General features: G+C 35.7%; 1 protein-coding gene across 2 annotated transcripts in view; it reads right to left on the minus strand.

Annotated features, from left to right (window-relative positions):
* The window catches only part of RAB28 (RAB28, member RAS oncogene family), a gene marked incomplete at its 3' end in the record, with an annotated part of 94,250 nt that overhangs the window by 2,958 nt on the left and 78,765 nt on the right, over positions 1-12,527 (minus strand). For both annotated transcript variants that reach the window (XM_079709641.1, XM_079709642.1), the window contains exons 5-6: positions 12,314-12,417; positions 7,498-7,575 (exon numbers count right to left, since the gene is read on the minus strand). In XM_079709641.1, the coding sequence (XP_079565767.1) occupies positions 7,498-7,575; positions 12,314-12,417 (182 nt within the window). The remainder of the gene's footprint in view (positions 1-7,497; positions 7,576-12,313; positions 12,418-12,527) is intronic.

Consider the following 12,527-nt stretch of genomic DNA (forward strand, 5'->3'; position numbering starts at 1 on the left):
CTTGGATTTTCACCATTAATTCTCATCAAATCAATGAAGAACTAACAAGGCAACATCTTTCTTGGGGGCCTTGGCTGTTTGACATAAAGCTTTGCACAAAGTTCCTGAACTGGAAGCCAGAACCAAAGCTCTGCATATTCAGAGCTTTGCTTTCTATGAGTAAAAAAAGCATAATTTCCATGTCATAAACTTCATGATAGGTGATTTCACAGTAGTCGGCTTGTTTACAAGTCATTCATTCATTGACATTTTCAGAGAAAATGTTTCCTACAAAACACCCACCTTTATTTTTGGAGCCATAAAGTACACTCAATTACTCTCTGCTATTAGTCAGTTGAGTGAAAATAATGCAGTGGCCCTAAGAGGAAGGGAGCTGTGTGGTTGAACACCAGCTTAACCCTTGTTTTGTCAAAGAGTTGTGAGTGGATACCGGAAATGGTAGCCCTCCATAAGGGTAAGAAAGAAAGCAACCTAGGAGTTGAGGTAAGGTATAAGCAATAGAGACTGACTCTTCAGAAGACACTAAAGATAAATTTGGTCAATTCTACAACTGTGTTTTAGTCCAGATAGTAGTAACAAATTTACCTTTGCAAAAGTCATAGTTTATCATGCTCAGGATATGGAGTAAACATACTTTGACAGCTGAAACACCTGTCACTATCACTCATTCAAAGCAAACCACTATTCTAGGTATTGGAAACATTCATATAAATAATACATGATCTCTGTTTTTTGAGACGCATAAGAGTCTAGCATGGAAAACAGATGTGTAAACTATTAAAGAATATTAAATAAATTAAAGAATACTATGATTGATACAAATTCAAAGTGCAAAGATTATAGGTTACCATTTAAAGCATGGATATAACATTTTGAAAAGCATGATATTTTACAGACAGTGGGAGCTTTTTCTTCTGTATAATGTGCCATTATAGGCTGCCAGTAACATTCACAACTTTGGGCAAGTTACTTCACCTCTTTGGTCTTCACCATCTCCTAATTTATAAAACACAAGGTTTATCTACATGGTTTTATCCCATCTGGTTTTGAAACTATATGAAAAAACCAATTTTAAAAATGAATAGTAAAAGAAAAAAATGGAATATGATCTATAGGTCTTAGCAATATTTTTTTGGAACTGTCTCCTCAGGCAAGGGAAGTAAAAGCAAAATAAATAAATGGAACCTAATCAAACTTAAAAGCTTATTCAGAGAAGCACAGGGAGATCAGCTCGGTGCTTTGTGACCACCTAGAGGGGTGGGATAGGGAGGGTGGGAGGGAGATGCAAGAGGAAGGGGATATGCGTATATATGTATACATATAACTGATTCACTTTGTTGTACAGCAGAAACTAACACTACATTGTAAAGCAATTATACTCCAATAAAGATGTTTAAAAAAGGAAAAAAAAGCTTATGCAGAGAGAAGGAAAGCATCAACAAAAGGCCACATTAAATAAGCATTAAATAATGAAAAGGCCGCCTAATGAATGGGAGAAAATATTTGCAAGTGATATATCTGATAAAGAGTTAATATCCAAAATACAGAAAAAACTCATACAACTCAATATAAAAAAACAAAAAACCAAAACCAAAACAAAACAAAAAACAGACTTAAAAATGTTCAGAGGACCTGAATAGGCATTTTTCCACACAAAACATACAGAAGGCCAAGACACATGAAAATACACTCAACAATGCTAATCATCAAGAAAATGCAAATCAGAACCTCAGTGAGATTATCACCTCACACCTGTCAGAATGACTACTGTCAAAAGGACAAGAAATAACAAGTTGGCAAGAATGTGTAAAAAAGAGAACACTAGGGCTTCCCTGGTGGCACAGTGGTTGAGAGTCCGCCTGTCGATGCAGGGGACACGGGTTTGTGCCCCTATCCGGGAAGATCCCACATGCCGTGGAGCGGCTAGGCCCATGAGCCATGGCTGCTGAGCCTGCGCGTCCAGACCCTGTGCTCCACAACGGGAGAGACCACAACAGTGAGAGGCCCGCGTACCGCAAAAAAAAAAAAGAACCCTAGGATACTGGTGGTGGGAATGTAAATTGGTGCAGCCACGATGGAAAACACTATGGAGCTTCCCCAAAAATCTAAAAATAGAAATACCATATGATCCAGTAATTCCATTCTTGGGTATATATCTGTAGAAAATGAAGACACTATTTGAAAAGATATATGCACCCCAATATTCATAGCAGCATTATTTACAATAACCAAGATATGGAAGTCATGTAAGTGTCCATCAACACATGAATGGATAAAGAAGATGTACCATACACAAACACACACACATACAGACACACAATGGAATATTACTCATTTTGCCATCTGCAACAACATGGATGGACTTGGAGGTTATTATGTTTGGTGAAATAAGTCAGATAGAGAAAAACAAGTATTATGTGCTTTCACTTATTTGTGGAATCTAAAAAATAAAACAAACAAACTAATATAACAAAACAGAAATAGACTCACAGATATGGAGAACAAACTAGTGGTTACCAGTGGGGAGAGAGAAGAGGGAAGGGGCAGGATAGGGGAAGGGGACTAAGAGGTACAAACTCCTAGGTATAAAATAAATAAAATACAAGGATGTAATGTACAGCACAGGGAATATAGCCAATATTTTTAAATAACTTTATATGGAGTGTAATCTGTAAAAATATCAAATCACTATGTTGTACACCTGAAACCAATGTAATATTTTAAGTCACCTATAATTCAATAAAAAAGAAAAGAAACTAATGCATACCTAGTTCAAACCAAACAAAGTCATAGTTTATTAACTGGCCAGTGAAAATGTCACTAATTGGGAATTGTAAAAAATGCATCTAGAGCATACTTAACATATTTGTCTGCCTTCATGTATTCTGGGAGTCCTTGAGGACAAGGACTTTAACTTATTCATCTTTGTATCCCAGATTCTAGTGTTCTGGCACAAAGTAGACTCGCAAGAAGTGTTTGCTGTATTAATAAGCTGTATTCCCTTTCTTTTCTCCCTCTTCCCTTCCTTGAAAAGCTTGTAAAGTGTGTTGATAACTCATTTTATATGACTCCCAAACAGGAATATTCTAGGTTAGAATTAAAATAGCAGAATCTCTTTAAATAATCAGTGAATGGAACTAAGACTAAAACCTTATTATAAATATTTGTCACAAATGAAATTACTATAGTGTCAACTTGCGTGTAACTGGTGAGTCTATAGCCTAGCTCCTTCTGTATAAAATAATACAAAACACTTTATCACTTTGTGACACCGAATTCCCTCAGGAATCTTTCAAATGACATAAAAACTACAGAAAACAGGTGCATAAGCTCTCTCTCTCTCTCCCTCCCTTTCCTCCCTACTCCCTCACTCTCTATAGATATAAAATCTGAACTTCTTTGGTTTTAAATGAACTTTCAGAAGACATCAAATGGCCAACATGTACATGAAAAGATGCTCAATATCACTAATCATCAAATTAAAGCTACAATGAGATAGCACCTCACACCTGTTAGAATGGCTGTCATCAAGAATATAAGAGGGGGCTTCCCTGGTGGCACAGTGGTTCAGAGTCCCCCTGCCAATGCAGGGGACACGGGTTCGTGCCCCGGTCCGGGAAGATCCCACATGCCGCAGAGCGGCTAGGACCGTGAGCCATGGCCGCTGAGCCTGCGTGTCCAAAGCCTGTGCTCCACAACGGGAGAGGCCACAACAGTGAGAGGCCCGCGTACCACAAAAAAAAAAAAAAAAAAAGAATATAAGAGAGAAGTGCTGGTGAGGATGTGGAGAAAAGGAAACAGTTATGCACTATGGGTGGGAATGTAAATTGGTGCAGCTACTGGAAAACAATATGGAGTTTCCTCAAAAAGTTAAGAATAGAACTACCATACCATCCAGCAGTTCCACCTCTGGGTATTTATCCGAAGAAAATGAAACAATAACTCAAAAAGGTATATGCACCCCCATGTTCATTATAGTGTTATTTATAATAAGCAAAATATGGAAACAAACTAAGTGTCCATTGATAGGTGAATAAAGAAAATGTGGTGTATATATATATATATATATATATATATATATATACACAATGTAATATTATTCAGCCAGGAGAAAGGAGGACATCCTCTCATTTGTGAAAACATGAAGAGACTTTGAGCATATTGTGCAAAATGAGATAAGTCGGACAGAGAAAGACAAGTACTGTAGGATATTACTCATATGTGGAATTTTAAAAAGCCAAACTTGTAAAAACAAAGAATAAAATGGTGGTTTCCAGGAGATGGGGGGGACAAGAAAGATGTTGTCCTGTCAAATGTTGTGTCAAATACATTTCAATAAAAAAAAAAAAACACTGTGCTTAACACAGCCTGCAAGTATGTTCTTAGAAACATCTTTTAAAAATAATGCATTAAAAAAATGTTTTTAATAAAAAAATTTAAAAAAAATAATGAACTTTCAAAAATGTTTCCACTGTGAAATAAATAATTTAACTGGCAAAAGCACCAAATTCATTGATCTCAGGAATGGAGAATGAGGTTTCCCTATACAAAGGATTCTGACAAACACAATAAAGGAGGGCTCTAGCAGCTTGAATTCGTCTTCAAATGAATGAATTCAAAGTCAACACCAACAAACTGAAGATAGAATTAAACTTTATAGCATAATAAAGAAGATGGGGTACACTAACAAACAAGGTGGGGTGCATAAGGAGGCTGGGGAACTATGTAGTTAACACATCTGATGCTGCTTTAGTTAAAATATGCCTAGATGTTACGTCCATCTCTAAAGTCCAAACAGTAACTCTTTGGCTCTTGTGACTAAGAGTGAGCTACAGATATTAATAAAGCTTCCCTAGAACTCTGTCTTTCAAAAGTATCCCAGTTACTCCATCTCTCTGGAGTTGTCACTGAACCTGAGCACTGCTCTGGGGCTCAAGCGATGTACACTCCCTTCTCAGTGCAGCCTCCTGTGCCACACCAGTACACCTTCTCCTCTTGGGGGGGCTCATCACTGGGTCTCCCCTTTTCTCCATTACTCCGGTGAGAAACCTCAACGTGATCTTGGACTTCTTCTTCCTGTTATCCAGTCATTCCACAAGTCCTACTGATTCTTCTGTGAAATGTCTCATATCCATTCTTTCCCTTCCACCCCGATTCTGGTCCTTATCACATGAGGACAGTAACCCAGTCTCCTTGCTTTCAATCTCTTTCACATCCATACACACACACACAAATCCCATTAGATTAATCCTATCTAAAAACTGCTTTCATTTATTTCCCTGCTTAAAATTATTTTCCACTGTCAATACATGAGATAAAACTTATCAAACTTGGCATTCATAAATCTCCATAATCTTTTTCTCAAATTCCCTTCATACTCCAACACAAATGGTCATTTATTTTAACCAAACTACTCTTTTGTTTCCAAAATACAACCTAAGCTTTTCAACGTGTTCATGCCAGCTTCTTTTTCAACTCCCTACTCCAAACTACCCAGTAAATCTTCCCCTAATATGGCAGAATGGAAACATTAGGGGCACTGTTATCAGACAGGCCTGAGTTCAAATCCTGACTCCACCACTGCCTAGCTGTAGATTAGTAGATCAAGTTACTTAACCTCTCCACAGTCTGTTTTCTACCCATAAAATGATGAAGTGCCACCTGCCCCACAGAGTTATTATAAGGGTAAAATGAGATAACACAGTGTGTAGCACATAATATATTGATTTTCTTCACTGAAAGCAGGGACTGCATCTTTTTTTTTTTGCGGTACCCGGGCCTCTCACTGTTGTGGCCTCTTCCGTTGCGGAGCACAGGCTCCAGACGCGCAGGCTCAGCGGCCATGGCTCACGAGCCCAGCCGCTCCACGGCATGTGGGATCTTCCCGGACCGGGGCACGAACCCGTGTCCCCTGCATCAGCAGGCGAACTCTCAACCGCTGCGCCACCAGGGAAGCCCGGGAGTGCATCTTAAACTCTTTTAAATCTCCTCTGAATCCACCACTAAACCACACTTATAATATATGACTAATAAATCATTTATGATTGTTTGATAATCATTCATAGACTATCAAACCAGGGAGAAACATCATTTAGGAAGTGAAGCTAAAAAGCAGAGGAAATCACTTGACCTCTGGGGTCTGCCAAGGTCAGTATTATCAAGCAAATCATGGTAATTTCTCTTTCTTGTATCCATCCTCCTAGGCCGAAACGAAGTAGCTATTTTTGTGTCTGGGAGCAATTTATATGGCACAAATATCGGAACACTGTGCCTGGCCACAGTAAGTGCTGAAATGTCTTTGGAATAATGAGAAATAAAAGTAGATTTCCAGAGTTCCAAATATTTTAATGAAATTCTAGGAACAGCCATATCAGCATAATAATTTTCTTTTATTTTTTAATTAAAAAAAATTTTTTTTACATCTTTATTGGAGTATAATTGCTTTACAATGGTGTGTTAGTTTCTGCTTTATGACAAAGTGGATCAGTTATACATATACATATGTTCCCATACCGTTCCCCTCTTGTGTCTTCCTCCCTCCCACCCTCCCTAAACAATTTTCAATTGATATCTGCTCAAGTTGTTTAAACACACTCACATGCACACACAAAGAGCGACCATGACAGAACTAACTCTAAAAGAATTGAAGAAAAATTTAACAATGGGGAAAGATTGTTATACCTTTTTTAGCTTCACAGAGCAGGGACAGAGTGGAGGGGATTGAGGGAAAGTGTAATTTATATGTTGCTTCTAAGCAAATCACTTCCGAAGCCTGACTTTAAACTACAGACTCTTGCTCTGATTTTTCATTCAATCAAACATGTGAATTGGTATGCTATTGTAGCGGTATTTTTAAATTCTTGATTATTGGTATTCATGTTTATTTCTTAGTCTAAGAGAACTGTCTACGAATAGTGAAAGAATTCAGAAATCCCCAATAATTAATACCATTATTAAATTAACAATAAAATAACATGAAGAATTAATATCATTACAAGGCAGGACCTTTTAGAGAAGAACAGAGAGCAAGACTTTAGAAAAAATAATGTTTTACCAAAGCAAACATGGAAGATGCCAAATGGGGTAAATTCTTACTAGTTAAGACTAACCTTTGATAAATATTATAGTTGCGATTTTGTATAAAATATAAAAAGGATATTGTACAGTAATCATGGAAGAAGAACTTTAATAAAGAAGTACAAAATAATACAGTCAGTTCCTTAACCCATTATTTAACCTCTGATGAAATTTTTATTGTATTAATCTCATTTTTCCAACAAAAAGGACAAAATGAGGTTTCAATGAGGTTCCATCATTTGGCAAAAAGTTAACATCCTCCATCTTCTGCAATAAACACTGATTCATACACACAATCTATTTTTAAGGCTTTTAGGGATATGTACATAGAATGCATGAATGTAAAAGGAGTCAGGGTGAAAATTAATGTCTTTTAAGAAATAAATTATTTTTTTTAAATATACAGTTCAATTTAATCACCTGTGACTGTTCTATTTCTGCTTTGTTTAACTTGATTCCAAGGATTTCAGCAGCAACTTTCTGAAAACACAGGAAGACCTACATAACAAAAACAGGTTTAAATGATTTAAAACAGGCATGCTTAAGTTACCTTCAAATAAATTGAACTTTCTAAAAAGTGATAAACAGCAAAAACTGCAAAAAATATGATGTACCAGGTTATTCCAAAAATAGCTTTATTTGTCAAATACAGCAACATTTTAAGTACAATAATTTTTTAAATGATTAAACCATAATTTGAAAAGCCATACACTTCACTGAACTGGTCTAAATATACATTTATCCCTAAAAACTTATGCTTTTAAAGATTTAACATAAGACAATTAATTATAGCTACCAAATTAAAAAAACAAAACAAAACTACTAGCATAATAACAAACTCCTATAAGTCCTGAAGAAAACGAAAATAAATTAGTCTATACTTTACTACCTGGGTAAAGTTTCTCGCTGCCAGTTCTACAATGGTCTTTTGATCTGGCGTTAGCCTATATTCAAAGGTCTTACTTTACAAGTCTTTAATAATCTTTGTGGTTCTCATCAATTTTAATAAATTCTCCATATCTCTTGAGCAAAAAACTTATAATCTTTACTGTATTTTATCAAACAGAAAATGAGCAGTATACTCCATTATCATTAAACAAAAATCTATAGACACGAATCCAGTCACTGACTGTAATGCATAACTTGTCTTTGTTCTGTAAGTGCTCTATCATATTCTTATCCCTACTTATCTCATGATTACTTACTGAATATTTATCACAACTTTACTAATTTAACTTTGATCCCTAATCAAAAAGAGATACATATCCCCAAAAGGTTTATGTCATTTGTACCACAAAGAGCATTATATATTATAGTTCACTGATGGTCAATGTTCAAGGAGAAATAAGAAAGCTAGTGTGGTGGAATGGAGAGAAAAAGGGGATTGTAAAAGAAAACTAGCAGAGAGATTAAGAGTGTACAAATCATGTAAGATCTGATAAACTATGTGAAGAACTTTGGCTTTCACTCTGAGTGAAATGGAGGGTGGATTGATGTGACTTCTATTTAACAAGGTCAACCTGGTTGTTGTATTGAGTATTCACTATAGAAGAAGATCAAGGGTAAAAAAGAGAAATCATCAAGGACACTAAGGTAAGAGATGATGGAGGCCTGAAACTAAGTGGTAGCAGTGGAGATGCTAAGAAACAGTCACCAGATTACTGATATATTTTGAAAGTAGAACCAACAGGACTTGGTGATACATGTGGTATGTCAAAGAAAGACAGGAGTCAAAGATGACTCCAAAATTTTCTTGGTCTTAGCAACTGGTAGAAGATCTGCCATTTGTTTAAGTGGGGAAGACTGTGAGAGATCTGAAGAGGGAATATCAAGAGCTCAGTTCTGGACCTGAATTAAACTGGGACTGGCTGTTAGACACCTAAGTGGGAGTGCTGGGGTCTATGAGTCTGGAGTTCAGGGAAGAGGTCTGGCCAAAGCCATGAGACTAGATGAGGTCACTAAGAGAATAAGTTTAAAAAAGAGAGATATCCAAGGATTGAGCCTAGGGCACTTCAATATTTAGAAGTTGGAGAGATAAGAAATTAGCAAAGGCAACTAAGAGAGTAGTTAGCAAGGTAGGAGGGAAACCAGGAGGTGTAGTACTCTAGAATCTAAGAGAAGAAGGTATTTCAAAGAGCAGAGAGTGATCAACTATTTTATATGCTGCAACTAAATCAAGTAAGATAAGGACTAAGAACTGACCACTGAATTTAGCAAAAAGGAGGTCACTGGTAGACCTTAATAAGAGCATTTTGGGGTGAAATATTGGGGGCAAAAGTCTGACTGGAACTGCTCAAGACAAACTGGGAGGAGAGAACTGGAGACAACTCTTTCAAAACATTCCACTGGTAACTGGGGGGAAGTAAGCAATAGCTAAAGATGTGGGATCAAGAGTTTTCTTGTATTTAAGATAAGTCATAATATTTTGTGTAGTGATAGAATAATCCAGTAGATAGAAAAAAAAATGATGCAGGAGTGAGAATTGCTAAGCAATGTTTGTTACTAGGCAAAGAGAAATGGGACTAATGCACAGTGGAGAGTTGACCCTAGCTAGGAGTATAGATTATTCATCCATAGTAACCTTGGAGGAGACAGAAGATATGGGAAGGGATACGGGGTGGGAAGGAGAGTTGGGGTAGATGTGGTGGCAGGAGTTATGTGAAAGTTGTCTTCTGTTTGTTGCAAATAGTTTATAAAATAAGAAGGGCATCAGCTGAGAGAATGGACAAGGAAGTTTTGAAGATTTGAGGAGAGAAGAGAAGCTATGAAACAGTGGTATAGGTGAGGGGGAGAGATAATGACCTAAGGACATGCATAATTACTGAGCAGCATTAAGGGCCCACTTGAGGTTAGCTATTATGAAATGTAAGTGAAACCTCCAGCATGCCTCTGGGTTTTTTTCTCTGACCACGTTCAAATACAAGAGCGTAACCATATAAAGGCAGGGGCTTAGTTAAGGTTTATCCAAATGAGTCAGATAAAGTGAATGAGCAGAAAGGGACTTGGTAGTATATGCATGGTAATGATTTCATTGGCCATGAGATTAAGTTACAAAGAAAGGAAAATGAGGACATGAAAGGAGGACATTGAAAAAATGTTAGGACCAATGTCTTGTAGGTCCTGCTGGGGTTGCAAACTGATTGGGTTAGGGCCATTCAAGGGTGTGAGCCAGAAAGACAAGATGGTCAGTGATTAGGATGCCTGATATTGCAATATGAGATAACAGAAGGGCTGCAGTAATTTGTAATGACAATGCATGGGAGTTTGTGGCTGAGGTGGGGTGGAAAACAAAGATACTGAAATCACTAAGAATTATGACAAAGGTAGTATTAGAGAAAGTACAGTAAGCCAGGACCTCAACTCCCTAAGCAATGAAGGGAAGTAACCTGGGATTGGAGATGACTGAAAGTCTTAAAGTGACTTCACAAGAACAAACCATTTCAAAGTTGCATTTAAAAAGAAAACAATGAGGATTTTTGCAGGTGGTTCAACATAAGTACACAAAAGATACTAAGTGGTTAAATGCAAGCTAAAATACTGGAAGTTAAAATAATTCTAAAATGACAAAAGATCCCCAGGAAGATACATGAGGGTAAAAGTCGAATCCATGGATGGATTTATCAAGGTATATTGATATTATATATTTTTTAAATGACACATGTGGGTATGTGCCCATGTTTGCATTATCCTGGGGAAAGGGTTCCAAAATGTCACATTTTTAGATGAGTCTGACCCCCCCCAAAAGATTAAATACCCTTTATAATATTTAATATTTACCCTAAGCATAAAAACCATCAGTGAAATCATACAGGAAGAACATCAAAAAGATTAAACCACAGAAAAAAATTCAAACTTCCTTTGGTTGAAAATGTCAAGAAAATTAATGGTCAAACAAACACCTGGGCAGTGGAAAATATTTGCAAAAATTATAACAAATGGCTGTTATCCCTAACATAAAAATGGTCATAGGAAATTTTAAAAAGCAATAGAAAATTATAAACAGATAGTAAGCAGAAAATTAATAAGTAATGAATTTTTTTAAAATTTCAACCTCAACAGCAAAGAAATTCAAATTTAAATAGCAAAATACCTTTTTTTCCTTGTCTACCAAATTGACAAAGATTTAAAAATAAATAAATAAATTCTGAATGTTAAAAAGAGTACAGTGATATGGCACTCATACAATGCTGCTGGTAGTATAAATTAACGTAGGCTTCCTGGTGGTAATTTGGCAATAGGTCTCAATTCCCTTCCAAGGAAATAATCAAAACATCACAGCTTATGGACAAAATTTTACATTAGAAATTTTGCAAAATTTTACAATGTACTGAACTTAGAAATAATCTATATACCCAACAATAGGGACGTGGTTGGATAAATTTTTGAACATTTATTTAATGGATTATTAACTCTAATGGATTATTAAATCTATTTAGTAATATTAAGTAACATAAAATTTTCTACAGATAAGTATATTAAATTAAAAAAAACAAAATTATTTCTATATTATGATCTCAATTTTATTTTTAATAAACATTTAGCATGATTAATATGGTGAACCCTGGAATGTCAATCCTTAGGTTTACAAATCCTATATCCACCACTTATTCTGTGTACCCTGGACCCCCACTACATAACGTCTCTAAGACTATTCTATAAAATAGAGATAATCACTTAGGATTGCTGGAAAATAAATCTGAATTATATGTGAAGATATTTTGGACTATTTCAAAAATATTTTAACATCATTCTAAGTTTCTTGTTTAAATGGTTATGGTGATTTACACAATAAACATCCAGTCAAATATGAAAAAATAAATTAATTTAATTAAATAGAGATAATCAGAGTAGTACAGTGCCCATCATAAAGTAGGCACTCAGTAAATGTAATCCACTAGCACTAGTGGCAGAAGCACTAATATTTGTGAGCATCAGAAAAATAAGTCTAGAAGGAATCATATGAGGTTATGAATGGTCATTTCTGGATGCTGAGATTATGAGTGATTTATATTCTTTTTAACTTTTGTATTTTTTAATTCCCTAAAATAACCATGAAATTATGTTAAATGAATTATAAGAGGAACATAAATAGAATAAACATGTTATATCTAACCTGATATTTTATGTCTTCAACAGGAATTAATTTGTTCCAAAAGTTAAGTAATGGAAGTATACTTCCTATGAAAATAAAAGTAAAACATCACTTGTAATATTCAGTATTCATTATTTTACTTACAGAGTCTCCTGTCTTTGCTGAGACAAAGTGGCTACTAAAACCATTTTCCTGGCAAAACCTTAAGTGTTTTTCAGGTTTTACTGTTCGCATATGCTCCAAATCAACTAGAAAAGTGAACAAAAACAGAGAACAAAATTCAATATTAGTTAATCAATACATTTTTAACATGTTTAAATTTGACTTATTTTCCAGTACTGTACCCCAGCTTAGATAT

Source organism: Hyperoodon ampullatus (assembly GCF_949752795.1).
Source record: "Hyperoodon ampullatus genome assembly, chromosome: 1".
In the NCBI taxonomy this organism is placed as follows: domain Eukaryota; kingdom Metazoa; phylum Chordata; class Mammalia; order Artiodactyla; family Ziphiidae; genus Hyperoodon; species Hyperoodon ampullatus.